The following is a 27,376-nucleotide window of genomic DNA, read 5'->3' on the forward strand; positions in this document are numbered from 1 at the left end:
TCTCTCTCTGTGTGTGTGTGTGTGTGTGTGTGTGTGTGTGTGTGTGTGTGTGACAGTTTTAAAATGAGACATACTGAATGCTTAAAAACAAAGACTGTTAACTGAGTTGTGCATAAATTACGGCTTGAATGTGTCCCTAAATAATTTGTCAGCATTTTGATGTCAGGTTTGATGGCTATTTTTGTGTTTGCTGTGTGTGTGTGTGTGTGTGTGTGTGTGTCTGCAGGCAATGGCATCACACTCGCTTTAAATCCCTGTGATGCCAAAATACTTTATTGCTCTCCCTCTCTCTCTCCACTTCCTTTCTGATTTTCTCTTCGCCCCTCGCTCGCCCATCACTGTGGCATTTGGGCTGACAGCGAACCACATAACTGGCTGATTGTTTTGTCTGTCTGAGGATGATAAACTTTCTGAAACCTGTCAGTAGTTCTACTGACAGGAGACAGTGGCAGGGCCCATAAACTGGCCCCTAGCCTACTGGACTCAACCCCACGTCTCACTGAAGTCAGTGGCAGTAATTCATGTACTGTACAACCAGACAAAAACTATCCAAACCCAGATGGACTTGCTATTGACAGATTGGAGTTTAAAATAGCACTAGTACAAGTATTGATTCATGAGTAGAGCTGTTGAGTGGTTGAGCTAAAACTCCAGGAGCAATGCCAAAGAAGAAAACTTGGACAGAGACAGAGAATACGTGAACATCTACAAGATGAACTGGCTCATAAGTTTGGACAAATAATTCTGGTTCCCAGGGCGGCACGGTGGCGCAGCAGATAGCGTGCCTCACAGCAAGAAGGTTGCTGGTTCGAACCCTGGGTCGGGCAGGGCCTTTCTGTGTGAAGTTTGCATGTTCTTCCCGTGCATGCGTGGGTTCTCTCCGGGCACTCCGGCTTCCTCCCACAGACCAAAAAACATGCTCGTTAGGTTAATTGGTCTCCAAATTGTCCATAGGTGTGAGTGTGAGTGTGTGAGTTGTCTGTCTGTGTGTCTGTCTATGTAGCCCTGCGATCGGCTGGCGACCGGTTCAGGGTGTACCCCGCCTCTCGCCCATTGCTAGCTGGGATAGGCTCCAGCCCCCTGCAACCCCGAAATGGGATGCGCGGGTAAAGAAGATGAATGAATGAATGAATTCTGGTTCCCGAAAAGATGTACCCTAATGACTCTGACGGAGGTTGACGCTTGTGGTCTGAATGACTTTTGAACAAATTGTCATAAAATTTGGTTCACACATTCCTTGTCCTCCAGGAATTTAGTGATTCCTTGACTTTTGATTTAACATCATCAGGTTTATTTATTTATTTATTTATTTATCTATCGAGTCCTTTGGTTTATGACTAAATACCTGCAAACTGATGCAATTTCCATCAATCACAGCTGTACATTTTAGCAAATGTTAGCAGGCTAACATGCTAAACTAAGACAGTGAACAAGGTAGAAATGATTGACATAAGCATTCTCACTGACACGTTAGCATACTGATTACAGTACAGTATACAGAATGTAGCTCAAAACACCACTGCATAAGTCGGCAAGTCTTGTCAAATGACTTCTTTCTATTCAGTTGTAACATTGACATTGACAGAGCTTTCCTGTAGGTATAAGGGTGTGCCGGCAAACTAGTAAAGCCGAAAAAAATAGTTGATTAAACAGTTAGTCAGCTGACAGGAAATGAATTGGTGAGTATGTGATATTGATTGTTTTCAGTTACTTTACAAGCAAAAATACAAACAACATTCCTTCTTTTCTCTGTTTTATATAATTGTTAGTTGAATATCTTTAGGTAAGTTGGACAAGACATTTGAATCAACACCTTGGATTCTGAAAAGTTTCTTCTGGGACATTTTATTAACAAAACTATTGAGAAAATAATTAGCAGATTAATAGATGACATCAGCCCAGGGACAGAGGGTATCATAACTCACAGTTGGAAAAGGTCTTTGATACATTGTGAGTTATTTCTATTTCAGAGTAGCTCACTTGCTTGGTTACCTTGAATAAAAAAAATCATCTACCTCCTCATGTTCGTCTCTGTTCCATTAGTCTTCGACTCTGTTTATGGATTCACTCAGCCAATTAGATTATTTTTGCCTCCGTGTTTAGAGAATTTAATCTTCAATCTCTTACAAATCAGCTCGTGCACAACTCAATACAGCATGAGGAAATCAATAACAGTTTGTCGTTAAGGTCATAAAGTCATGAAACAGGCAGTGAATACAATAACTGATCATTTACATTTTCACTTCAACAATCATTTTTGATAAAGTTCCTCCTTGCAAGAGAAGGGGGCTCCCCCCTTGCTAACAGAGCTACAAATTAAACAACCATTCAAATAGTGTTTCTTTTTACTCATGCAGGCAAATGAGCTGCTGTGTAGCAGTCGTTCAGATGAGCTTGTACAGCTTCTGATTATAGGCTGCTCTACTCTTACTGTGAAGAGTTGCTTCCCTGCACTCTGTACTGTATGATGAGCTCCACAGTGTAATGGCACACATGTGAGGATACCTTGTCTTCGCAATAAGATGGGTTCAAATATGGCTCAGGACTTCTCTGACCTCACATCTCTCTCTGTCTCCTCACATTCCTAACACTCCTTAGAATATTGCGTGTTACCTAACACTGCAGCGATGCAATATAAGTGTGGTACTGTGTTCAAAATAAATGCATCATCTTCCCCCTTTACCATGTGAAAAAAACCCATTGATTCCTACCATCCATATCAAACCAAGCGCAATATATGAGCATGTGCGCTCTCTATCTGTCGATATTCACATTTATGCTTTACTCACAGCAAAATAGTTGCAGGCTTCAGTTGCTTTCGTGCAATATATAAAACACTCAATACGACTTCAACGACAACAGCTCAGTGTGCAATGATGCAACAGGTTGATCTGGTTTCTCACACTCAAGCAATAGAATAGTTGAGGCGATACACGTTGGATTAGCGAGATGACTCATACAGTGTTGTTTTCCACTGCATCCATCAATGAATATGGAACAAGAGACCGGGAGGGACTTCTTTCATTCTCACGCTCGGTTATGTTTAAATTATTTATGTGTGCCATTTCTATCATGAGCACCTGAACAAAAAGAGAGCAGCAATTTCTCATTGATACAAAAGACAGGATGTTAGGATGTTAGGGGACTTACGAGAGAGTCTTCTCCAGCCGTCCTCCTGTGGAGCCGATGATTTCCCCAAGGGTGCAGAAAGTCTGGCCCAGAAAGTCCTTTGGGGGAGGAAGGTAGAAGAGAGAGAATTAATTGTGTGGCATACAAGAGATAGTCCAGGTTTCAAACCAAACTGAGAAACAGAAAAGTAACAAATATGACCTGCAGATAACTTAGAGGATGGAATTTTTCAAGTCGTTAAACAATACTCACATGCCCATATGTACACTGAAACAGTTTAAGGGTGGTGTACTCTGTTCTCCTGTTCATATGGCCCTGAAGGGGTCCCTGCCTAATGCTTTTCAAATGTATGTGATGGGGAACGAGGTCCACAGTCCGGCCATTACAGAATACATTCCAATGTTTATCTGAAGCTAATACGACCCTTCAGCAGTCTCTGTTAGACAAAAAATATCCGTCTTTATAGTACCAACCTCTTTCTGGTTCGCTGGACACTGTTTCCATGCTGAGTCATGACAGAGGGATACTAAGACAAAGTGGGAACTTCGAATGAAAATCTAACCTTGGAGGAGACCCACGTAATTTCTCTAAAACGTCATACTGTATTGGCTTAGGCTAAACAATGAGGACTATGGACTTTGTCCCCCATCACTTATATTGAATCACATTCAGGAGGGATTTATTCATGGCCAGTATGAACAGGAGGAACAATTGCAGCTGTAAAACCTATATTCAGAATTCATATGGACACGTTAATAGTTTTTTTTTTTTTTTTTTTAAAGACAAGCTTAAAAATATGCGAACTTATGCTTTAATAATGCCCTGCTTGATGCAGCCACGGTGTGATTTTTAATTTGACACTCCTTAAGACACCACTGTGCACTCAGTGGGAACAGATTCCCATTTATTTGAGGAGCTCTTAAACGTTTTTAACTTACAGGTTATGAGTTAGCATAGCAGAAGCAGCCTATTAAAATGTATGAACAATAAACTAATTACTCCACACATTTCTGGACCTTATGTGCTCTAATAAACAGGCTCAACACTAAGGATAATAGGCTCAGTAGGAATTCTGAAAGACTATAAAATCAACAGCATTAGTACTAGAGATATTAAAGTTATTAAAGTTCAATTAAAGTTTAATCTCATCTTATTGAGGTGTCATTTTAAATTAAACATTAAATCTAGGGTTTCATAACACCTTTTTATATAAGCATGCATTAACCCAACTAAGTCAAGGCCAGGATGTCTTTGTGGAGCACAACATTCAGGTGCTTGTTGACCGATTAATTAGGACTGCACTGTCCATTGGGCAAATGTCCTCATGGTGAAAAAGAAAGCGTTTTCCCTTTCAATCAGCATGTTCATTGAACAGCAGATTTTGAAGTTTTCAATCAGCACATGAACTACAGGGAAAAACATATGGAGACGTAAATGGCAGTGAGATGACAGGACACAACAAAAGTGCTACGTGTTGATGGTTGTTATGTGTGGGCGAGAGCAGGTGTAGGCGTGAGTCCCACAAACCGAATGTGTGTAGCTCCTGTAAATGTCCTGACATGCACAGTCTGCTGTCGTACACTGTCTCAAACAGCTGCTCTCACTTTGAAGTCGGGTTCTGAAGTTTTACCTGAGCGGGTGATAAAATGCAGACAGACAAACTGAGGAGCAACACTACGGGGGGAAGGCTTTCTGGATGGAAGCTGTTGGTGATTGTCCTTGATGACATGAATTAATGGGAGAAAATACAAAAAAAATGAAAGTGAATGAAATGCAAGAAATCACACGTCTCCATTGGGGACACTGAAATATATTAGAACAACATGTGAAATGAATGAAGGATGTTAGAGTGTCTCTTGTGGATAACACCATCTGCACATACATCACTCACCTTCTACTCTCCCACATGGATTGAATTGTTAAGAAGAAGAAAAAAAAAAAGATTCTGTCAGATTTAAATACTAGAGTAGACTAAATAATAGACTTAATTCATGCTGAATCATCAAAAAACTGCTCCACTCATTCGCTGTAAATTATCTTTAGCAGTATGAGTAACACTGAATACAGTGTGATGTATTTGAGGGCAGATGAGGGCAGAGGGAAGTTGTCAGAGCTGAGTCAAAATAATTCAACACACTGTACTTACATGTTTGGAAATGTTACAGCTTCTGGAGTCTACATTGTACCTGCCAGAAACAAATGGGGGTTAAGACTGGAAGAGCTTATAGAACTGCATTTGAAGAAATTCAGTGCAAAAAGTCCACTGGTCTTGAAAAATGGACATGTTCACTTTCAAAAGCATCAATTTCCCACTTCATTTTTTTGCTCTGTGGCCCTGCACCATCACTGGGGCTAAGCTACCTGATGACAGTCAGTAAATACCAACTAACCATAGGGTGACTGCTTGGAAAGATGCAATGTTTTCATTTATTTCTATGTATAAAGAAGAGATGAGGTTTTGGAGTTTGGAGTTTGGAGAGCTTGAGCAACAGAGAGTCATGTGATGAGTGGCCAAGTTTTGTTGTGAAATGATTAGTAAAATCATTCAAGGAATATTTCAGCATTTAGGGAAATATGTTTACTTGTTTGCATGAGGGTTTGAGTAGAATTATGTATGAATTAAATCAAGTGGATAAAACATGGTAATTACTAGCTTTAGAGGTGCTATTAGACATATTTGGCATGAACCACGCTAGCCAGTTCCCCCTGTCTCCACCTTATATGCCATGCTAAGCTAATTGAGTCCCGGCTCTAGCTTCATAATTGACACACAGACATGAGAGTTGTATCCATCCTCTCATCTTTCTTAGCAAGACATCTTATAATTATTTTTTTTTAACTTCTTAAATGAGTAATAAGTAATCCAATAAATAATTCTTCAAGTAACTTGCCCAGCGCTGTTAATAATTAGCATACTCTTTCCAATCTTTGATTTATTTTTTAGAAACTACCAGATCCAAGAATAAAGGAATATCTGAAAGTGCTGCTATCTTGATGTTATCTTGGAGTTCTAAAGCCTACAATCTCTCACTGCTGCAGTATCTGGGTTGTTTCACAAAAAGCCTATTATTTGAGGACTGAACATGAAAAAGACCTCACAAAGCAGGAGAGGTGCTCTTTGGTTGGAAATATGCACAACGCCAACATAACAGCATCATTACAAACAATGTTCCTGTTCCATTTTCATGTTCACACAGTACACAAACGGCTGCTCTACAGATCCCACCGAGCAGTAAAAGCACATGTCTCTGCCTTGATTAAAGCTAAACAGCCATGTAGGTGATCTTTCCCTGCTATTGATTAAGGATAACAGGTAGGTGAACTGAACAGAATAACCAAGTGGGTAAACAGACGCTAATTTAATCGGTGGGGCTATCAAGTGACCTTGGTAAGAGCCCTTTTAAAAAATAAAAAAAATAAAAAAAATAAAAAAAAACACTCTTCTTCTGTGACAACCCAGCATCTAATTATAGCCGTGATTGGCCTGTTCATTCATCCTAATCAGGCAAAATTATCTTTTCACCAAACTGAAGACCTGCCAGAGGGAGAAATTATTCTAATGTAATCACAGGCATTGCTCCCTCAGCTTGGTTAGTCTGAATCCACATTGACGTATTTACATAGCAGAGTGTATCCAAGTTCAGAATTAAATTTATTCGGGTTTATTCAGAAAAAGTAAATGAAACACTGGCAGATTACTTACACATCAAACCTCAGATTTTGTTTCTCTTCAAAGAAGAAATCCAGGACAAACTTCCTGACGAAATCTGGATTCCGAGTGTTATCGATTACCTCTGTCCTGCCAAACTGCAAAAATAGAAAGAATGTGATAATCGGTGGTAATAGCAGCATTGATTTGTGAGTCAACATATGTTAGTTACTTAATTACCAAGAAAACATTCACTGGAGAAGAGAGTGAATACAAGTAATGATATTCAGCAGCAACCCACATTACCATTGTAACATTTCACACAGGATTGGAATCCATAAATACAAATCTGCTTTGCAAAAATATGACCACATTCTATCACACTGAGCTTCATTGTGCCATGTGCTAAATCTCATGTCCCCAGAGAAATCAGACTGCTACATTAGAGCCAGCTCACTACCCGGCGAGCCCACAGAGTCCTGGTCCCAGCCTCCCTCCCGGGCCAGGCCGTTGCTCCATCTCTGTGACAATCACACCAGTAATCCCCCTGGTGGACTGCCAGCCTCGCCTCTGTGGCCTGGCCCGACAGCATCGTGTAATGAGCTATTGATCTTGGCATTGCCTCACTGCAGCCTCAATACTTCTACTCATGTCTTTAGTGTCCAGTGCACATAATCCTTGCTATCAACAGCATCCCCAGCCTATCCATTACCAAAGCCTCACAGGGGAGTGCACTGGACCTCAGAACCTACCTGCTGTATCGATCCAAAGGCTAAATCTCATGATATTTCCTTGTAGTGTTTCTATTTATAGGGATGGAGGCCTTTGGTTTATAATCTCACTCAGACTTGATTGGTTAATAGGCGCTGGGGCGTTGTGGGTGACGATTAAGGAATTGCCTTGGCACTGGGAGAGTAACATGAGACTAAGCGGAGCAGTTGGCAAGACAATTACTGGTTTCAGCATATGTTATCTGTGTAGACCTATCAGATGGGTCTATTACAAATACTGTGTATTTCTTTCAACTGTCTCAGGTCTAGCTCTTTGATTTACTGTACTTCAGGAAATTTCAGAGAAGAAACATTCATTGCAATGTTAAATTAAAACAACGGCGGTGTACAATAGAAGGATTTGTGCTTAAAGTTGTTTCCCATGCGTGTATGTGCATAGCTGTTGTGTGTTTGGGCAACAGCACACTATACATCCGCTGAAAACTTAATACTCAAAAAACATCCCTAGGCTACTAAAGATAAAGTTCCCATGAAATATAAATAGATATTTACTTTTTTTTGCCACATAATTTTCGGCTAATTGTCACCTATACACTGTCTAGCCAAACAATGACAAAAAGTTGTTTTGTAGGTATTAAAGGTATATAGGACTTGAATCTGTTGTCAGGCCTGAGCTTTGGTGTTTATGAAAGGCAACTAAAAACATGAAATAATAATGTTTTATTTGTTTGGCACCTATCAAACAAGAATTACAGCTCAAAGTGCTTGACAAGAAAGAAATCATGTGCACTAAAGAGCCTCACATAGAAAAAGAAATTGAATGAAAAAAAATATATATTTTCACAAAATAATGTAAAATAAGATGGAGAATAAAACCCACTTGAAGTACAAATAAGATAAGAAAATAGGAACAAAAATAGACACCTCAAAGGTCTCCACAGTCTTCTTAGTTGCCAGCCTCCGAAAAATTATGGCTCTTGGACAACTACACTTGAGGACCCCTGCCAGACCGTGTGTTATGAATAGGCCACAATACATTTTCTACATTTACACTGACGATTGATTAATGAATTGTTAGTGACATTGAATATACAGCGTAGCTGGAGATCGTTCACAATGACCCTGCCCCCTGATGAATGTGGTGTCAATGTGGTTGATTTCCCTTTGTTTGACATTGTTGTCACAGCAATGTTAACTTTACGGCAGAGAATTTGGTATCAGCTCCTGAATGGCAGATACAGAATGTGTCTCCTTTTCTTCAGAACACAATAACTAAATATATGTTATATGTGTAAATATGGTTGTAGGAAAATGTGTGAGTCAGAAACAACTATGGACTAATTATCTGAGCCTTGTCTGCCTCGGTTTCTTGCTGGCCAATCACAAGACATTTGACATCAATTCATTGATTCAATATTATTTTGTGATCAACAATCGTTCCAGACCTCTAACCTTAAATCAGATGCCGACCTTTGACTAATGCGTTTGAGAACCCCTGGTTTACACTATCACTATCAACTATCACTAACAACAGTTCACCAAACTAGAACTTTGCATGGATTTACTTCACCTGCTCAAGCTAATGCAGTAACCACCTTGATTCATTTAACAAGCATTGATTTCACCACAGAATTCTGCAGATTTAAACTGTGTGACCAGATGTGTCTTCTGGTTTTACACCATGTAATCAAACAGACAGGGTTGTAGTCCTCCATGGGCAACCATGATGAGGATTTGTGGGAGTCTGTAAGTGGAGGATTATATCAATGGGTTGGGAAAAAATGGAACCCCTTGTGATCAGAAAACATTTTTGTCCACAGACTGAAGCACTGGGAACAGTTAACGGGCAGAAAAGAAGCACAAAAGAAACACTCCATGATGAAGGGTGGAAGATGGACTAATTGGAGAAATCATGTTAAGGTACGGACACACGGAATCCGTCGAGACCGTGCATCAACACACCAGACCGCCGAAAGCACCGGCTGGTGGGTGATGTTCTGCAAGTTGGGCTGTGCTTGGTTTTGGCTCTTCCAACAAACTTTCTCATGTTACAGCTAAACTGTACTCAATACTAAGCAATGCATTAACAGAATGATTCATATTTTGATTCATATTTTATCAGCACCGCCTTGTTTGACAGTTTGATCTGATTATCGAGAGGCTTTTGTGATGCGCCGGATTTGCTCATTTGCATAAAGTTGAGGATAAGTTGTGATTATGCAAATTCAGATCCAGCATTTGATCTGTCAACTTACCGTGCTGTACCCATCATGCACCGCATGACTGGATCTCCTGCTCTCCATAGAAACTGACTGGGATCCATTGATTAGACATCTGCCAAAAGATCCAGTGTGCCTGTACCATTGGATCTTCAGGATATAGTGACTTGCACAGACTGATTTTTTTTGCTTGCTAATAAGGAATGCTAATGACAAAATGTGCCAAAATGTCATTATATAAAGAGTATAGCCATAATGCAAGACATGATGTGAAAGGAAAACAACGGATTTGTCAGGTTTCCATTCAAGCACAATTATCTGCTCATGGTGTCAATATGTGTACGGCTGACAGCGAGATGTTTACTCTGCTGATTGCAGTCCAGTTCATGTCATGTTTTTGATTAAGCCCTGCCACATGGAATAAAAAGGTGTGAGGTGTCTTGAAGTGAGGGGATCAGTGGTGGCAAAACCCTCACTGACACATCAGTGTTGACTTTGAATTTGCAAATGGGCAATTGCACTGACTAAAAACAGAATGTCATAGGCAAATTGGATACGGAAAATATTGCTAAGAGATGATATGGAAATGAGTCTGCGTGCCGGAGAGACTTACTGAAAAAAAAAATGAAAAGAGAGGGAAAAGAGAGGGAATTCAAAGGAGAAGCAATGAATGGAAGGTCACATGACCCTACCTTAAAAAGGAGTGACAGAGGGCAAGACAGCAAGGAGCCAAGGGGAGCAGATGGTGCATATTTGATGAGACTGGAAAGGATTCTCCCTTCTTTTTCTACCAACCTGAGCCATGATGTGAATTCATTTTTCTAACATCAGGTACCTGATACAATGAAATCAATTTTATTTATTTATTCTTTAACCTGTACTATTGATTCATTAGTTTGGGTCAGGTATATGGAGTTTGTTTTCCCTTCCTGATTCCATTACAGACAGTGGTTACACTTGTGTGCGCAAGTGAAGAGCTTGACACTTTCAATTTCCCTCAACAATGTTCTCAGGGGTTTGCGGTGAGTTGCCTCTGGACTTCATCTTAATAAGCCCTCTCCTAGCACTGACTGGAAATCTAAATATTCATTACATTGCATTCCTAACAAAATATGCACATATCTGGCAGACAGGTCGACGCAAGTATTGATATTTATATTGGATATTGATATTGGATAACAAAGAATTGCTTAACTTACCTCCCTCCATTCTTTGGTTCCTACAGCCTGCAAATACAACACGACCACTGGAGAGGAAAGAGGAGGAGAGGGAGTCCAAGGGGAAGCAGGAGGAAAGAAGAAAGAAGAAGAAGAAGAAGCTATTCAGTGATTAATTTTAGTGATTAGCCTGATGTTTTTCTTTGTCATTTTTTGGCACCTGCAGCGCTCAAGTAACAAAATAACTGTGACCTACATCCATTTTGATAAAATGTGGCACAGCGAGAAGCAAAGTCAGTAATTCCTTAATGAGAACCATTACAGTGCCTTTGTCACACTGAGAAATTCGAGACAGTGAAGGGATTTTAAGTGTATTTAATCTAAAATGTAAATGACAAAACAGAAGTACAGTTGAACTTTAGGATAATGACAAGATATTCAAACAATTTATTTTTATTGGGTTCACTCTCACTATTCCACCAAGTATACCAAGCTGGCAGTGCACGAGTAATCAATCTCTACATTTTTTTGCCTTGCAGATATGTTGTCACCACCTTCAGCCAGTCCTCTCCCTGGCTATCAATATCTGTAATTACAGAAAGGCAGAATCGCTGTGCATGAGGCATAATTCTAAGGAACAAATGAAACATGTAGCCTGGGTCTCACTGATAACTTTCCCCAAAAGTAAAACAAATGAATCAATCGTTTCAGCAAGTTCCCCAAAACAGCATGTTGAACTGACAAAGGCCCCTAGCAGGTGTAGTAATTATGAGTCCTGTCCACTGGGTGCAAGGGAGGTCCTCAGGTGACATTATTCTCTACAACTGTTGTCATGAAATCTCGTCTCAAATGAATCCTACTGACTTTGGTGATCCTCTGACTTTTCCTCCAGGATGTTGACAGGTTTGTTTCAGAGTGAAATATCTCAACGACTGTTGGATTGCCATGAAATTTGGCAATGACAGTCATGGTGTCCAGAGGATGAATCTTAATGATGTTGTTGATCCCCAGTAAATATATTCATTATCCCTAGATGACGAATATTAATGACTTTTGTGATGCTGCTGACATGTATATCACTTTATGACCAAATATCATTGGAATTAATGACATCCCTAACACCCTCAACTGATTTTTGCATGTAAAGCTGTTTGCCTTGTAGTGTTGTGAAATAAAAGTAGTCACAGTGCGTATTAGCCAAAGTTAAAGTATGGGTCCCCTGACTAGCCATTATCTGCACTTCATTGTTTACAAAATCTTATTGTGGTTTGTTCAGCAAACATTCCATTTGTCTTCTGAGGAGACATTTTGCTTGGAGTACAACTGCATAAATAAGATGGCCCAATTATAACCCACACATTTATCATATTGTCATGTTAGCATCAAACATGTCTCTGTTCCTGCATATGCAAACAAACTAAAGGCTCTTATGGAACGTATTAATAATTGGCCAAGTGTTGCTGTTTGTGTCTCGTTGAGCACCATCAGCCACTGTGTGCCTCTGTGAAGTTTAGACATTAGCTCTAATGAACTTCAGACTGTCTCAACAATTAAAACCACATTTTCCCTCCTAATGAGCAATTAACACGGAAGAGATAACAGAGAAAGGGCAGCAGGCAGTGAACCTTTTGGGCATTGTGTCTTCAGAAGAAAACAATCTTTTCTGTCAGATTATTAACAATTTACAAAGTGTACAGTGCTGCTTAAAAGGGTTTTTTAAATCTGAGTATTACAAGTTAATCACTTTTTGTGAATAACATTAGCCTTCAATTACAGAAAACATTCAAGGCAAACGCACTCCAGAGATGAACTCTATTTGAATCAAAACCATACCTCAGCACCCTCTCTGGTCCAGCAACCGAAATAATGACATTCAAGAGACAGAGAATATGTCTCTTCATCTGAGATGAAAGTCAAAGTCAAACCTTTATGCTCCCCAAGGTTGCAGAATAACAGCGCCACAGCCCGACAGTGGGCTCAGACTAATCTGCGTCAAGGCTACATCAGTGTTGGCCGTATCCGAAGAACCTGGCTGATTGCCTGCTTTATGGGAAGTGACTGAGAAAGGAAAGAGCCCATCTGGTCACCCACAGAGTGGCATAATCACAAGGCAATTCGTTGTGACTCTGAACCGTACTCCAACTACAACTCCTGACAATAGTCTGGCTGCAGGGTGGGCACGCAGGTAACTCTAAACATCAGTGAATCACAACCGAGCACACGTCATGGTAAGCTCGACAGTATAGAGGAAAGAGAGAGAAAACACGGCATGATGTACACAGACATTTTCACCAACAGTGGCTTAATATTTTAAAAAAGGGCACCTTCACCCCCTCTTTATTGTCCTCGTGCCTCCTCATGATGTTGGCACACTGTTTTTACAGTGTGCCAAGAATAGACACACACATACACTTTGTGTGCATGAGGATGAAACACTAATTTGACGATGCACGCATTACACACAGTTTCATTGTTGTGTTAAAAATGCACCTCTTGTGTATAACTACTGCCAACTTTAACAAAAGATATGAAGACAAACATACTTGAACAAAGATGAAGCACAGAAGAACTACTTCACTTTGCTGCCTCCATCACCTCTTTAAAGGGGGAACTGTCACTGTAATGTGCAGCATGAAAACAAAGTCTCATAGCAGTTGTCATGAAATTTAATGTATAGGATTCGTGAACATGGACACAAACTGCTGTATTTTAGTTGGAAATATCTTTCATGCCTGCACCATGTCCACCATCCTTCTCATTCTGCGGTCCAGTTAGCAATAATAAATATGGACCATCCAGCTGGCCGTCAAAATAAAACTTGTTGAGAAACATTTTAGGAGATGGTTGGTCTTTGGTTAGGTGTAGACACCAAAACTAGGTTTAGGAGAACATATGGTTTGGGTTAAAATAACTACTTCCTCAAAATAATAAGATAACTATTGGTGCACATGGGACTGAAACCCTGGTCTCCTCTCTTTGACACATCCATCCACTCCGCTCACCTCCCTACACTGACTTTCTCTCACTTTATACTACATTCATCCTTATTAGTTTGAAAGTCATGCTGATTTATTAAATTAGTCCAGGGGGGCTTGAAACAGTTAAACCACCATGTGTGCACATCCCTGCCATCCACTTTTTCACATCTGTTTAACAGACTATTGCAGGATGTAAAGAACATGTAATCTCCAGCATGCTTCCGCATAAATGCAAGCAAAAGACATTTCAATCCCTTCTACATTAAAATGCCTGTCCCAGTGTGTCAGTGTGTGGAGCATAATTGAAAATGGCAGAGTGTACTTTCGGACTCATCCAGCTAATGCAGAGCGAGCTGACAGCAAGAGTCACCTGTGTGAAGGTTTTTCGACTGGGGATTTCTTGCTGCCTGCCTCTTGGATTTGCGCTGCAGGAAAATATAATCAGAGAGGAGGCAGACATAGACAGGATGCCACAAGCTTACTTACAGGCTGAGGGCCCAAGCTGCTCACAGTTAGGTGAAACAGAGAGGTGGTCAGGAGGCAGGAGCATGGGGTGGTGGGGGGTGGAGCTGGAAAGGGAGGACTGAAGGAGGACAATACAGAATATTAAAGAGAAGGACAGGGAGGAAAGGCAGAATAAGAAAAATAGAGAAAATGAGATGGACAAGGATTATGGAAATAGATTTAGAAAGGGGTGATGAGATGAGATGTATAGACGACTGTTTGGCAAATAGAAGTGGAGAAAAAAAATCTGAGTCTAACGTAGTCAGGTGGTTTTAGAAATCACCTGGAGAAGATAGGGTGAGTTTGGATGTCAGAAATCCCTCACAGATACACCTCTCACAAAGCAATTAAGGTGAGGCAGAGTGGGCAGAGAGCTCCAAACTAATCTATTGATCTCCTGCCAAGAGAGGGATAAGGCAAGAAAGCCCCACACCTGAGGAGGCCAATTCTTGAACCTCAGTGGAGCAGCTATGACAAAGCTGCATGGTAAGGTGCCAATTGGGAGATGGGTTTTCTGTGAAAATTCAGCCTTCTCATGAACCTAAATTACAAAGTGAGGCTGCAATAGTATAGAGCACCCCATCGCTTTCAATGAAGATCGCAAGGATTCCCCCTGATTTCCACATTCAAGTCGCATTGGGTGTGGATGTTCCTTTGCTCGAAACTTGGAGAAGTAATAATAAATTCAAATCATTCATCTAAGTCAATATTGTGCTAGCAAACAGCTGTTTTTTTACACATACACACACAGAGCAACATTATCATTCATTTGAGGAATTGAAGTCCCTGTCAGGAATTTAAATGTATGAGATTGTGAACATTAATATAGCTGCAAACAGCTTTTTGCTATGTAAAAATATGTTGGAGTAATGACATCTTGAACAGTCACACTCCTACGTCCTGCTACGTCCTCTGGCTTGCCTACTATACTTACCACGCCACTTGACATTGTTCACAAAAGGGTAACTCTCTGTTATTTACCTTGTGTGTTCTGGGGCCTCTGGAGGTGTGGCTGACATGCCAGTTTTTTATGATCAGAGATGCTGGTGCTCTACTGTGACATCTAGTGACTGAAAATCTCATATTTAGAATCTTTGCGTCCAATATTCACATTTTTTTTAGTTCTGTTTTGAGCTCCACCAACTCCTGATGGACATATCCAGCTCTTAAGCTGCTGAAGGCTCCACTATGTTCACAGCTTGTCACTGACTTTGTCTGCTGTTTGGTATTGAGCAGGAAGCTCACAGTGAGGTTTCAGAGCAGTTTCACTGAAACCAACTGTAACAGTAGAGCTAAAGGCCGGAAAAATGTGGGAAAACTGAGAGGCTTGGCTCCATTCGTTAGACCAGTTAGGCTAATCACTTTTCAGCTCCAGCTCTGTATTTAACACACACGTTTTTTTAAAAATAGCTTTTTAAATGAATATGGCCATTAAATGCTGTAGGTGTCGGGTGGACGGACAAGAAAGTACGAATCAGCAGGGGCCGTTCATTCTTTCCTCAGATCTCATTAGGAGACCTTCAGGATAATTAGAGACCAGTGACCTTTATTTAAATGGTATGGCTCAGGCCTTGCTTTTATTTACTTGTGCCGCAGAGGCTTCTTGAAATTATAATTGATCTGTATAAATACTGTATATGCACTTAAATCTTCCTATAGTTCCAGAGAAATTTGCAGTGTTATACATCTGCACTACATGTAAAAACCGCTTATTTCTAAATCACATGAAACAAGCATAATCATATATTTCAAGTATCAAAATAAAATCTTCCGGGTGAGTCATTTTAAAACCACAGCTGGCACCGAAACAGATTTTCAGAACAGGATGAGGAACAAACTCGCAAAACTAAAACCATACCTTCTGTGCTATAACAAAACATTCACTCCTACCTGCTAGTGAGTCAGAATCCTCAAGCAGATACAACAAAATGAATGTACAGGAAGTAACACATGGTGTATAGAATTTAATGAACATGACTCACTAACATTGCAATGAGAGACTGCAAGGAATAATCATGCACAATTATGTGTATTGAATCAATGAGTCAATACATTAATTAATATTTTCTAATACTCCTGGATTGGAGGGAGCAGATAGGCCATCTCTCCTACTGATTTTAATGGAGTGAAACACCCATGCATGTGGCTGAAAACTGTCAGTACTCCACCGGTAAATGATGTTACATAAGAGAAGTGGGATGTTTCATATGGGAGCCTGATAGCAGTTTAGATGGTGGTGGATAGAAATAAAAGAGCCAGATAAATTGTGCAAGAAGTGTGTAGCTTCAGGAGCTGCACAGTGAGAACATGGAGCAGCTAAAAGATTTCCTCAGTTTTCCTAAAGTGTTCTCAAACTTTCAAAGAGTCAGTGAGCCAATGTCATCAGAAGTTTCTTTTATTACTTTAGACGGAAATGATATCAAAGTAATATCAAATTTGAATAGGAATTGGAGCCCAAAATTAAGCTTTTTGAAGTGCAAAATGGTCATTTCAGTGACAGAAAAGCTGTGCCAAACACAAAGAATAGCTACTGGGAAAGAGAAGAAAAATGTCTCATGAATTCCATTATTTTCATCTTGGTCCAAAAAATATATATCACACAGATGCATTCGTCTCTGACCAAATGACAGAACAGCCCATAATCTCTTCAGAGATTTCAATTTTTCTTACTACTGCAGTTCAAATGGAGAGGAATTCCACTCCCTCTGGGAAATGCATGGGAGCCGTTTGCATCTCTCCAAGGGCAACGTCAGTGTGGTTGAGGTCACACATGCCTAGAATATGTTAAAACCCAGTCAAGACCGGACTGAATAAAGCTGTGCAAAGGGTCAGCATGCAACAGACAAACAGCAAGGCAGAGCATTGTGGATGAAAAAAGCTGTGTTACCAAATGAAACATCCATCATTTAAAAAAGTGACACCTACTCTAAAGCATTGACTGACAGCATTAATTAGTACACAGCATGCAGGAATACTTTCCAAAAGGGCTTACATAACTCCAGTCCTTGGTGAACAACATATTAGTGTAAAATCAAGCAGTGATTGATTGATCATTATTCTTCATGTTGATGTCACGATCACTTGGTCAGTGGTAAGTCCAGATGTGTTCAAGATGACAGAAAAATATATTTGCATTTAATGAGAAAGTTTTCAACCGTATCAACACATCCACATGGTGCTTTTGATGTCTTACAAAAAATATGAGCAAAATAAGCAGTCAACACCATGCCGGAGCATTTCCACCTTGGAACTGCAGTGAACCAATGACAGGCTCACAAACACAGATCCAGACGGCCAGGGTTTCATACATAACATACTTAAAGAACCAATCCTGTCAATGTGACTGGTGGGGCTCCAGTGAAAGAGAGGTATCCAAAGAGAAGCAAAGCAAAGTAGAAAAGTTTATTATGTAGCACCAGTCACAAAGTGCTTCACAGACAAAGAGATAAAATCTAATAGAAACTAATAAATAAAACAAAGATAAGACACCAGATAGAATGTACAAAGGGAACACATGCCACAACCAAACCACATGCTACCAAAATGCTTGTCTGAACACATGGGGTTTTAGCTGCTTAAAAGAGTCCGCAGACACCAAAGACCAAGCTTATTGGTAGACTATTCCAAAGGAGGCTACCAACTGGAGAGCACTATCTCTCTAAAAAAGTGTCTGAGGTCCACTTAGAAAACCCTGGGTATAAGACCTAATAGCTCATGGATTGGTGTGCATGTTTCTAGATGTGTCTACTCAGAGCACCAGAATTGCACCAGAATTGCAAATTCATTTATTCATTCATTCATCTTCTATACCACCTATCCCTTTCGGGGTTGCAGGGGGCTGGAGCCTATCCCAGCTGTCAATGCGGGGTACACCCTGAACCGGTCGCCAGCTGATTGCAGGGCAGCATAGACAGACATACAGACATACAACCATTCACACTCACACCTATGGACAATTTAGAGTCACCAATTAACCTAATGAGCATGTTTTTGGTCTGTGGGAGGGAGCCGGAGTGCCCGGAGAGAACCCACGCATGCACGGGAAGAGCATGCAAACTTCACACAGAAAGGCCCTGGCCGACCCGGGGATCGAACCAGAGACCACCGTGCCGCCCAATTGCAAAATTAACTCTAAAATTAACATTGGTTTCTGGAACAAAGGTTGAACAATGGCCTGCTTAAAATTTCTGGGCACACACCCTGATAAAAAAAAGCTTGTAATATTGACTATATTGACTGAATGTCGGGACAGATGAAGTTAAAAAGCTTTAAAGACTGAGAGGTTGGTGAGATGTCTAGCAGGCTCGAGTTGGGTTTCATTTGTCTGAACACAGTTGCAATATCATCCATGTACACAGGACAGAGGGAGTCCAAGATGGATGGATTTGGGGAACCAATGGTGAGTGGACTGGATGGAGGTGAGATGTTCCACATTTACAACCTTGTCTATAAAATCAAGAAAGTTGTCACAGTCATGGTTCAAGAAGACTGATCATTTTTGGAGTACTGGTGGAGACAATATAGTTTGTAGTATCAAACAGGACTTCAGAATTTCTCTTGCTGGAAAATATTAGATTAAAGATTTCTGAGCTTCATCAGCAGCCTGATGGAGCTCGTTACCTGTGGTCAACTTTCAGCTACCCTCTCCCCGAAAATGGCTAAATGGACGGTGGACTTTGAAAACAGGGGTTTTCAAGGCAGGTGGGAGGCAGAGTATGTGTTCACAGATAAGGACAAAGCTGTTTATCTTCTGTGCGGAGACGGTGTGGCTGTCATGAAAGAATATAACGTAAGAAGACACTAAACGAAACAGCGTGACAGGTAAGTTACTCTTACTTTTTGGGCCTTTTTGGTTTTTCTTTGAAGGAAATTATTTTTTGGCTGTTGTTGGCCTGTGGGAAAATGTTTTCATGTGAAATTGCTATGGAAAGCTGCAGATAAAGCCATAAGAAATGATTGCAACTGATTTTTCATTTATTTAATAATTAATGTTGTTATATAGGCTGTGTTAGTTCCAGGTTCAATATGTGCAATAAGGTCATTTCAATCAGTCTTCAATAAACATTGAACCAGTCCGGCCCTCAACTTGGAACAATTTTTTAAAATTTGGCCCACTGTGTATTTGAGTTTGACACCCCTGGACTAAAGTGTCCACATTTCCTGAGGGAAATATGGCTCTGAAGATGCTAAATGCTCTGCTATGTTCCCCACTTAGTCTCTACCTGTGTCTGCTGTTTAGTGCTGATCAGGGTGTGTACAGTGGGTTTATTAGAGGATTTTCATTGCAAACAAATGTTGCCAAAGGCGTACTTTTGGTTTCAGAATTTGGGACTGGGGGAGGGAGAGTCCAATGATCAAATATGTAAATGTTTTTTTCCTGTATTTATATATGTAAATGTATATCAGTCTAGCAGTAACATGATTGATTTTCAGTTCTAGGAGAATATTAACTGAAAATAAAATCATTGAATAAATCATTTTCTTTTGTTCAGCCCTGAGTACTGACTGCATTCTTTCTCAGACTAATACTGTCTAAGCAATCTTTGAATCAAGTACAGCAGCCTCTATGTCACATGACAGGCAAACCCAGAGCAAAAAAATCCTCAAATCACTCACCTTTGCTTATAAATCATGAGTGTACAGCAATAATTGATGCCAACTTAGATGAACGTGACATTTTAATGAACTCCTCACTTCTCTCGTCTCGATTTTGGCAGCTGGACAGTCAGATGACACTGTTTAAATAGATTGTAGTCAGCAAATCACATTTAATATGGGGTATTGAGAGGTACGTTGGGACACGTCAGCTGCAAATGGAAAAGCAGGCTTTTGAGAGTGGTGAGACTGGACCAAAAAAGTTGAGGAGCATAGAACTAAAACAATGAGCTGAAAGAGGCCAAATTTCTCCATCTATCTGAGGGGAGCTGCAGAGTTTGATGCTAAATGTGCGTGGGTTTGTAGCTATGACAGACCCCTTTCAGATTACACATAGTAATTTGAGGCGTTGTTGATGTAAAAATATTGGTTATTGTAGCTTTAAAAACATTTGTGCTTTATTAAAAAGGCAGGAAAGGCAAAAATGAAAAAAAAAATCATAGGTGAGACTCGGGGCAAAAATGAGACAAGTCCAAGATCAAGAGGGGATGTGAGTGCTGCAACCCTGAATACTGCATGGCTTGAGTTCATGGTCTGTGTAAAGCATTTAAAAAAAAAAACTGTTAATGTCAATAGAGAGGAAAAAACACCTGCAATGTAAACCAGCTTCAAAGTAAAACTGAAAAGAACTGAGAACTTTCTTGCTTGCAAAGAAGAAGAAGAGCTCTGAACTGGAAAAACGTTGCCTCTCATATCTTTGCCTGCTGCTCTCTATGCTTCTATTTATTCATGCCCATCCTTTGAAAGCCAGCCTCTTAGTTCTTCACTTCAGCCAGAAACACGCATTGATTGCAAAGTTATACATCCTCCACGTGTGGGTGGATACAGAGGGGCATCAGGTAATTTGATGGTGGAGTAAAAGAAACTCAAATCTAATTTACACAATGACCAGGCAACGTGATACAACATCCCCAAGGACAAACTCTGAGTCATCTATAAATTAGATAAAGAGAAGTGCTTCACAGCCTTGCTTTGATATCTTGGCACATTCTTGTGCAAAGCTGCAACAAACACATGTAACGGATGCACACATACTGTCGGCTTAAAACCGTGAGCAAGAGTTGATGACTAAAGCTCAAAAGAAGGAAACATAGCAAAAGAAAATACTCTCTATAATTTTTCCCTTTGCATTCTTAAAGAGAAATCGATGACGCCCTCAGGTCTTAGAAACAAAAACGTAATTCAGTACCGCACTGAAATGAGAGCGAATATCACCAACGGCATCACTGAGCACCTTCATGGATCATCTGATATGAAGTAGCATCAAAATGCAGAAGCCTTCGGGTTTTGTCTGTAATTTGCTCTTTCTTTCTATTTCGTATGTGTCCCAAATGTTCAATCATGTGCGTCCATGCTCCATGTTTGTGTTGTTATTCCTCTTGCATTGCCTGCACTGTTGATCCATCATTGATCACTGACATGACATGATAACTGACTTCGTCCACCTTTGCTTCCCGTAGGTTATGCTTCTCAGGGGCTCAACCCTCCGTTTGCTCTGGAGTGTGAAGGTTCATTCTTGAGCTTGGGAGCAGACCATGCTGCTGAAGACATTTCGTTTTTTTAATTAACTATAATATTGTCAGAAAAAAAAGCAATCAGTTTTCCCAGAACCCAAGGGGACACTCAATGGCAAAGACCAAAGTATTCAAGTTCAACAGAAATGGCAGTAGATGTTGTGTGTCAAGATGATCTGTAGTCAGGATTTATGCAAAGAAGGTGAAGCTTTTAACAATAATATGAATGAAACGGAGGCAAAAATGAATCCCCAGAATAACTGAAACATAAAGTAAAAATGTCTTCGTTTTTTCTTTTCCAAAAGCTAAAATTACACTTTACAGCTAGGATGTAAAGTAACAATGATTTAACATAATAATTATTTTTTAATAGCACTAATAGTAGAATCAGTTCATTGCTCACAACACTGAAAACTACAGTGTCTGTTCTATAGATAGTAGTGAACAAAGGAGAAATTTCAGACACAGCCTCATCCTGTTTTCATTTCATATCAGATGTCATGATTACCACATTATGACAGATAGACAGCATTCGTGTCAACATCCAAATCCTAACTATGAAAGTGAAACTGTTTTCTCTAAAAGTCTCTCGACAGTCTAGGCTTGTTGACACTCACTTAGCTTCTGTAAACTCTGTAATTCTGTACAGCCTTCGTGATGGCATGAATGCTCACAGGTCATTAACATGGGAATCTTTTCCATCCATTCCACACAATGTGAATCACCATCAATTAACTGGAACTGTATCACCTGCTCAGGTAAGAGAGGGGTGCACAAGACAGAAGCAAGCAATTAAAGAGTGCTTCACCATTTAACTAGTGGCAACTCTGACAGAATGTCCTCTGCTGCAGAGCAGTTTTGTTCTTCCTCACACAACCTGACAAAGCTCAGTCACTCACTGCTCAGAGAACCTGATGGTGCTCACCTGTTTTCACTTTCACTAATTGAGCAGATGAGCTGCCCAAACACCACAGGCAGAATAAAGACCGGAGAAAACATCATACACAGCACTGTCTGGCTGAATACTTGGGCCACGGGAACACAGTGGACCACAAACCCAACCACAAAAGTGAACCTGGTCTACCCTGGTTGAGAAACAACAGATTAATGGAAACACTGGCCTCAAATTTATGATCATGACAAAATGGGCAATGTTGGGAGACAGCCTAATGAAAAGGGAGAAGCAGCTTTTCAAAACAGCAAATCCACACCTTTGAGAAGCTGGAATCTGAATAATTGTATTTCCATTCACCAGTTTTTATGTGCATGTTCAATTTGCACATAAAAAACCAAAGTGGAAATGCCAGAAATAAAAAAAAAAATAGTAGTAATATCACAAAAAGTTTTTACGCTAGGCAGAGGCAGAAAAGTTTGTGTACTGATAATTAAAAACAGACAAAAATGATGATTCAATCTTTCGCTCCCTGCTGACCATTAGAATGAATTTAAGGCACTTCCATTTTAAAACTCTGTCCATGATTAAAATGCTGTCTGTGGATGATGAATACCCTGCTATTATCTCTTTTCTGTTTTTCTTTAAATAATCCCACCTGTCTCCTTCTATAAATTGGCTGTCATGAATGCTCACCCGATGGAGAAAACTACATCTTCCGGACTGAGTCACCTCGTTACCAAATCACTGACTCCCCGTGTGCCTCTCTGATGCATCTAACATTCCCCCACACAGGTGAATGCAATAAAATGTGCCAATGTACACTATGTTAATTCCTAAGGCTCTGTGGGTCTCAGCCCCCCCAACCACTGCTGCTCCTCCCTTGTGTTATTCGCTGCTGAATCTGGGGACCGGCAGCCAATCACACTCCATCTGGGGGTTCTAAAAATGCTGAGGAGCTGCACTTGTACGCCCCTTAGCTACTTTTACTGCCTACTTACACTCAGCGTGTGAGTTATGTGTCAGGACTCAGTCCATAACTCTTTTATATGTTGTTGTCAGATTAATATCAGTAAAACAGTGAATTTAAGCTCTTAATTATCTTAACCTTAAATTACTTTTAGTAAGGTTTAGGTTTAGGATTGTAACTTTTATCTTCGGGGTTGTTAATACAGCATTATAGTTGTATTTCTATTCAGGAGTGGTTATTTTGGCCAGGCCTCCCTGAAGTTATATTTAATCTTCCATATCTGCCAACAAAAGATTTAAATACTGAACAAATGAACTCCTCATCCAGTTTTATGTTATTCCCCTCTATTCCTGTGAAGTTACTATATTTAGCATTCACACAATCAGTAGACTATGGTAATTCCTGCCATACAAGTAGCTCTGATTAAGCATGCATAATTTGATTAAATCTGATTACATGAGAAGTGGAAAAGAATGACTGATTGAGTAGGTCCATCTCCTCTCTCATGTATGGCAGCCACACTGTTAATTACTTCCTCCCTGTTGCAAACGTCCCATCACTGCCATAACATTTGTTCCCATGTAGCTTTGCTGCCACATATCCAACAGCTGAGCCTCGACAGTCAGAGAGACTGAACGCAAACAGCAGGGAACAGCTGTGACCGTAAACATATCAGTTAACTGAAGGTTTAAGGGTTTCTGGTCCGGCTTCTGAAAACACCTGCAGATAAGTGTACTCACAAACATGTCCAGATAACACTTAAGTGGATACGATGACAGCGGTCTACATTTTGTTGTCATTTTCATATAAGGACATCAAGGATTAATGGTCTGTTGCAGCGCAGGTACTGTAATTTCCAAGATGTTAGTAAACATGTTGTCAGGTAAGATGTTGTTCAGCCTGTCAATCGCTTCAGCTTCCTATGACAGCCTCAGTTTGAAAGTTATTGTTTGCTTGTTAGAGCCAGTTCAGTCAGACTGTAGCTCACGAGGTATTGCAAAAGGACACACTGTAGATCACTATGCTGTATGAACCCTCAGAGGGGTCAAAAGCTCAAAGGGGGCTCCCAGGACCCCAAGAAAGTTAACAAAAGAATGGACACAGGTTGATCTTAAAATGAAAAATATGCCCTATTCCACTGATATAGTCACCTCTTTGTATGGGTACTGAAGCACCCAAGTACTCATCATGCCTATTCATGAGGACATTGTGGTGTATTACAGCCAGCTTCAATGAGGTGCCCCTGCATTTTTTAATTGGAAACCACTGTGTTAGCACCAACACACTGGGCTCACTGATCTTAGTTTGTATGTGTGAGGCTGAGCATCACCAAATGAAGACATTTCAGCAACCACTGGAATACTAATAGTGATTATAATTAAGGTAATAAGCCTTAATTAGTGTGCATATGTATGAATGCGCTGGAACTAGGACCAAGGATTTCTAAGAGAAATAAAATGGCTTGTCTTAAAGCTAACTGTTACCTATTGCATGTCCAAATGTCCTGTACAAAATTACCGTACCTGTACCGCCACTGTGCGGCATCCAGGTACCAACCCCAGCTCTAAGCCAGCGCCTTGGTCAAGGTCACTACCTGGCTGCAAGTCACTTAAGTTACAATTGGTATCAGAGTCTCTCCTAGTTACATCTTCCAGCTGTGGTGCATACAGCAACAGGCAGCTCCGAGCGCTATTCACCACATCTGTTTATGTTGTCTGGACCGAGGAAAGGCTCATGCCCCACTTCTCCCTGTCTGCACTGGTTGGAGCCCAGTAGCTCCTCAGGCTGCCCTCACATCTGTGGCCAGTCACAGACATCATCACTCAAGCCTCAACACCAGCCTGAGTGAGGCATAAGACAGCTGTGCTCTCCAGCTGTGATTTGTGTAACTCATTTAAAGCCCGACTGTCTGGCTGATTTGGGGTAACATTTGTCAGAGGAAGTTGTGCCCACGGGCTCTCAAAGGTACCGCACTGCTGCTCTGTTCAGAGGCTGCTAGACATGTTTGAGTTGATAAAGGCAGAAAGCTTTAGCGTCAGAGGGGCAAAAGGGATAAATACTTAAAATTTGTAACAGAGCAGTTTGGATTGCCAGGTGGTGGAAATGCACTCTTTGTGATTTTCTATTTATGGCTCTCTGGCTTTTTGTAGTCTTTTTTGGAGGGACAAATGCGCTCAGTCTTGTTGTTGTAACATTTCCAACTATCTGATTGTGATCAGAGACAGCACCTCAAAACATCTCCAAAGCTAAAAATGACTGTTTTATGATGGATTTTTATCATAGCTGGACCTGACAGTAGATTTCCTCCTTATCAGAACTCTTGAGAAGTGCATTAATTGATCCCTTGGAACAGGCAGCTAAGTTTGATTAGCTATGTTTTAAGGTTCCATCAAAAGACTGAAGCACTGCACTAACATCTACTGTCTCACTCTCTAACTAACACTTTCATAGCCCCTGCTGTGTTTATTTTGTCTTCTGACTGCCTTCCTCTGCTTTGTATGTTTGATTCCTTTATTTTCTTCACTGGGCAAGATTTTCTACTTTGATAATGAAATACATCTCTGAACTTCTCCGTGATGTTTATTGTTGTTTATTGGTGGTGACAGTCAGACTTCTTGCTGCCAAAAGATGATTGGCAGTGAAGCATCAGAATCATGAGAAATAATAATAATAATAAATTGTTATAAGCTGAAATACTGTGCTGTAGGGTAAATTTGTATGCAGCATCTGCCTTTGCAAACTTTTTATCAGGCTACACTCCTGTCTTATCTGTCAGCTCTGACTTGCTGTGAATGTCCCAGCAGCATTGGACAAAAAAGCACAGAAACCCCCTCACACAAAGACATTAGCATAAAATAAGTAAGATTAGTGTATACTGTAAGAAATTCCTGCTGTTTACCTGCTGCACAGGTCATGAGTACAGAGCATCCCTCATTCTGAGTATATTAATAATGCTAACATACAAATACATACCTATACATACATATAATACAAAAACATACCAGATGCTTTGTCAAGATTTTTCAAACAAGCAGGAATTATGAGGCCCAGGAAACATATTTCATTATGATTAAAACAGATTGAGGTGAGATTATATGAACCACTGCTATAATTTGATCACATGCAGAATTTTGTTGGCATGTACTCATGGTATAAGTGATACTCTTCAATGTGCACCTTCCATGATCATGATCGATAATGTGCAGGTAGAGGAAGTCTGTCATCCTTTATTGTTGACAATGTTAAAGTCTTGGTTAAAGTTTCCACATGTACACATGTCGCTGGTTTCCCTGAAGATATCACTCTGATCTTAATTTGTTTCCTAGAATTTAGGTTGAAGGATCCAAATTGAATTATGCGGTTAGTGTAACTCAGTTAGGACCATACACAGCTCTGACAGCTTCAGCATCCTGCATTGAAGAAAGATGGTCGCTAAATAACATTAAAGTGCATACGAGAGGTAAATGGCTAGAGGTTGTTGTGGAATTCATTCCAGCACTACAGCACTAGAGGAAAGCTTTTTAACTCTTGAATTGTCTTCCAGCTCCCTCCCTTAATTCCTATCCCTGTTATTTTTTCTACTGCGCAACATACCAACACTCAGCCACCCTCAGGTCCTGACCTTTCTTCAACCTTGATTTCAGCCCCCCTCACTCTTGTATTTTATCAGCAGAGTTGTCGCCCATTGATAGCTCCAAGGTAGAATACTGATGTACAAAAAACTTCAATTCAGTTCAGTCAGGAAGAATATCACACACACACACACACACACACACACACACACACGCATCCCCTCTTCTCTCGCTTCACCATATCTGCACGTTGAATTCTCTCAGTTAAACCAACCAGATTTTGCCTGGGTCTCTCTCAACCAACCATATTGTTGCTGTCAAACTTCAGATCTGTTCTCCTCTCTGCTGCTGTCAGCTGTCACTGTAGTATGATTCCTCACGACCCTCCTCCACTCCATTTCCCTCC

General features: G+C 40.4%; 1 protein-coding gene across 1 annotated transcript in view; it reads right to left on the reverse strand.

Annotated features, from left to right (window-relative positions):
- The window catches only part of LOC143327098 (copine-9-like), a 70,035-nt gene that overhangs the window by 40,446 nt on the left and 2,213 nt on the right, over positions 1–27,376 (reverse strand). Inside the window, exons 3-6 of the mRNA XM_076741273.1 lie at positions 10,928–10,974; positions 6,833–6,936; positions 5,276–5,315; positions 3,151–3,230 (exon numbers count right to left, since the gene is read on the reverse strand). Of these exons, the coding sequence (XP_076597388.1) occupies positions 3,151–3,230; positions 5,276–5,315; positions 6,833–6,936; positions 10,928–10,974 (271 nt within the window). The remainder of the gene's footprint in view (positions 1–3,150; positions 3,231–5,275; positions 5,316–6,832; positions 6,937–10,927; positions 10,975–27,376) is intronic.

The sequence above is a fragment of the Chaetodon auriga genome, chromosome 10 (genome assembly GCF_051107435.1).
Source record: "Chaetodon auriga isolate fChaAug3 chromosome 10, fChaAug3.hap1, whole genome shotgun sequence".
Taxonomy (NCBI): domain Eukaryota; kingdom Metazoa; phylum Chordata; class Actinopteri; order Chaetodontiformes; family Chaetodontidae; genus Chaetodon; species Chaetodon auriga.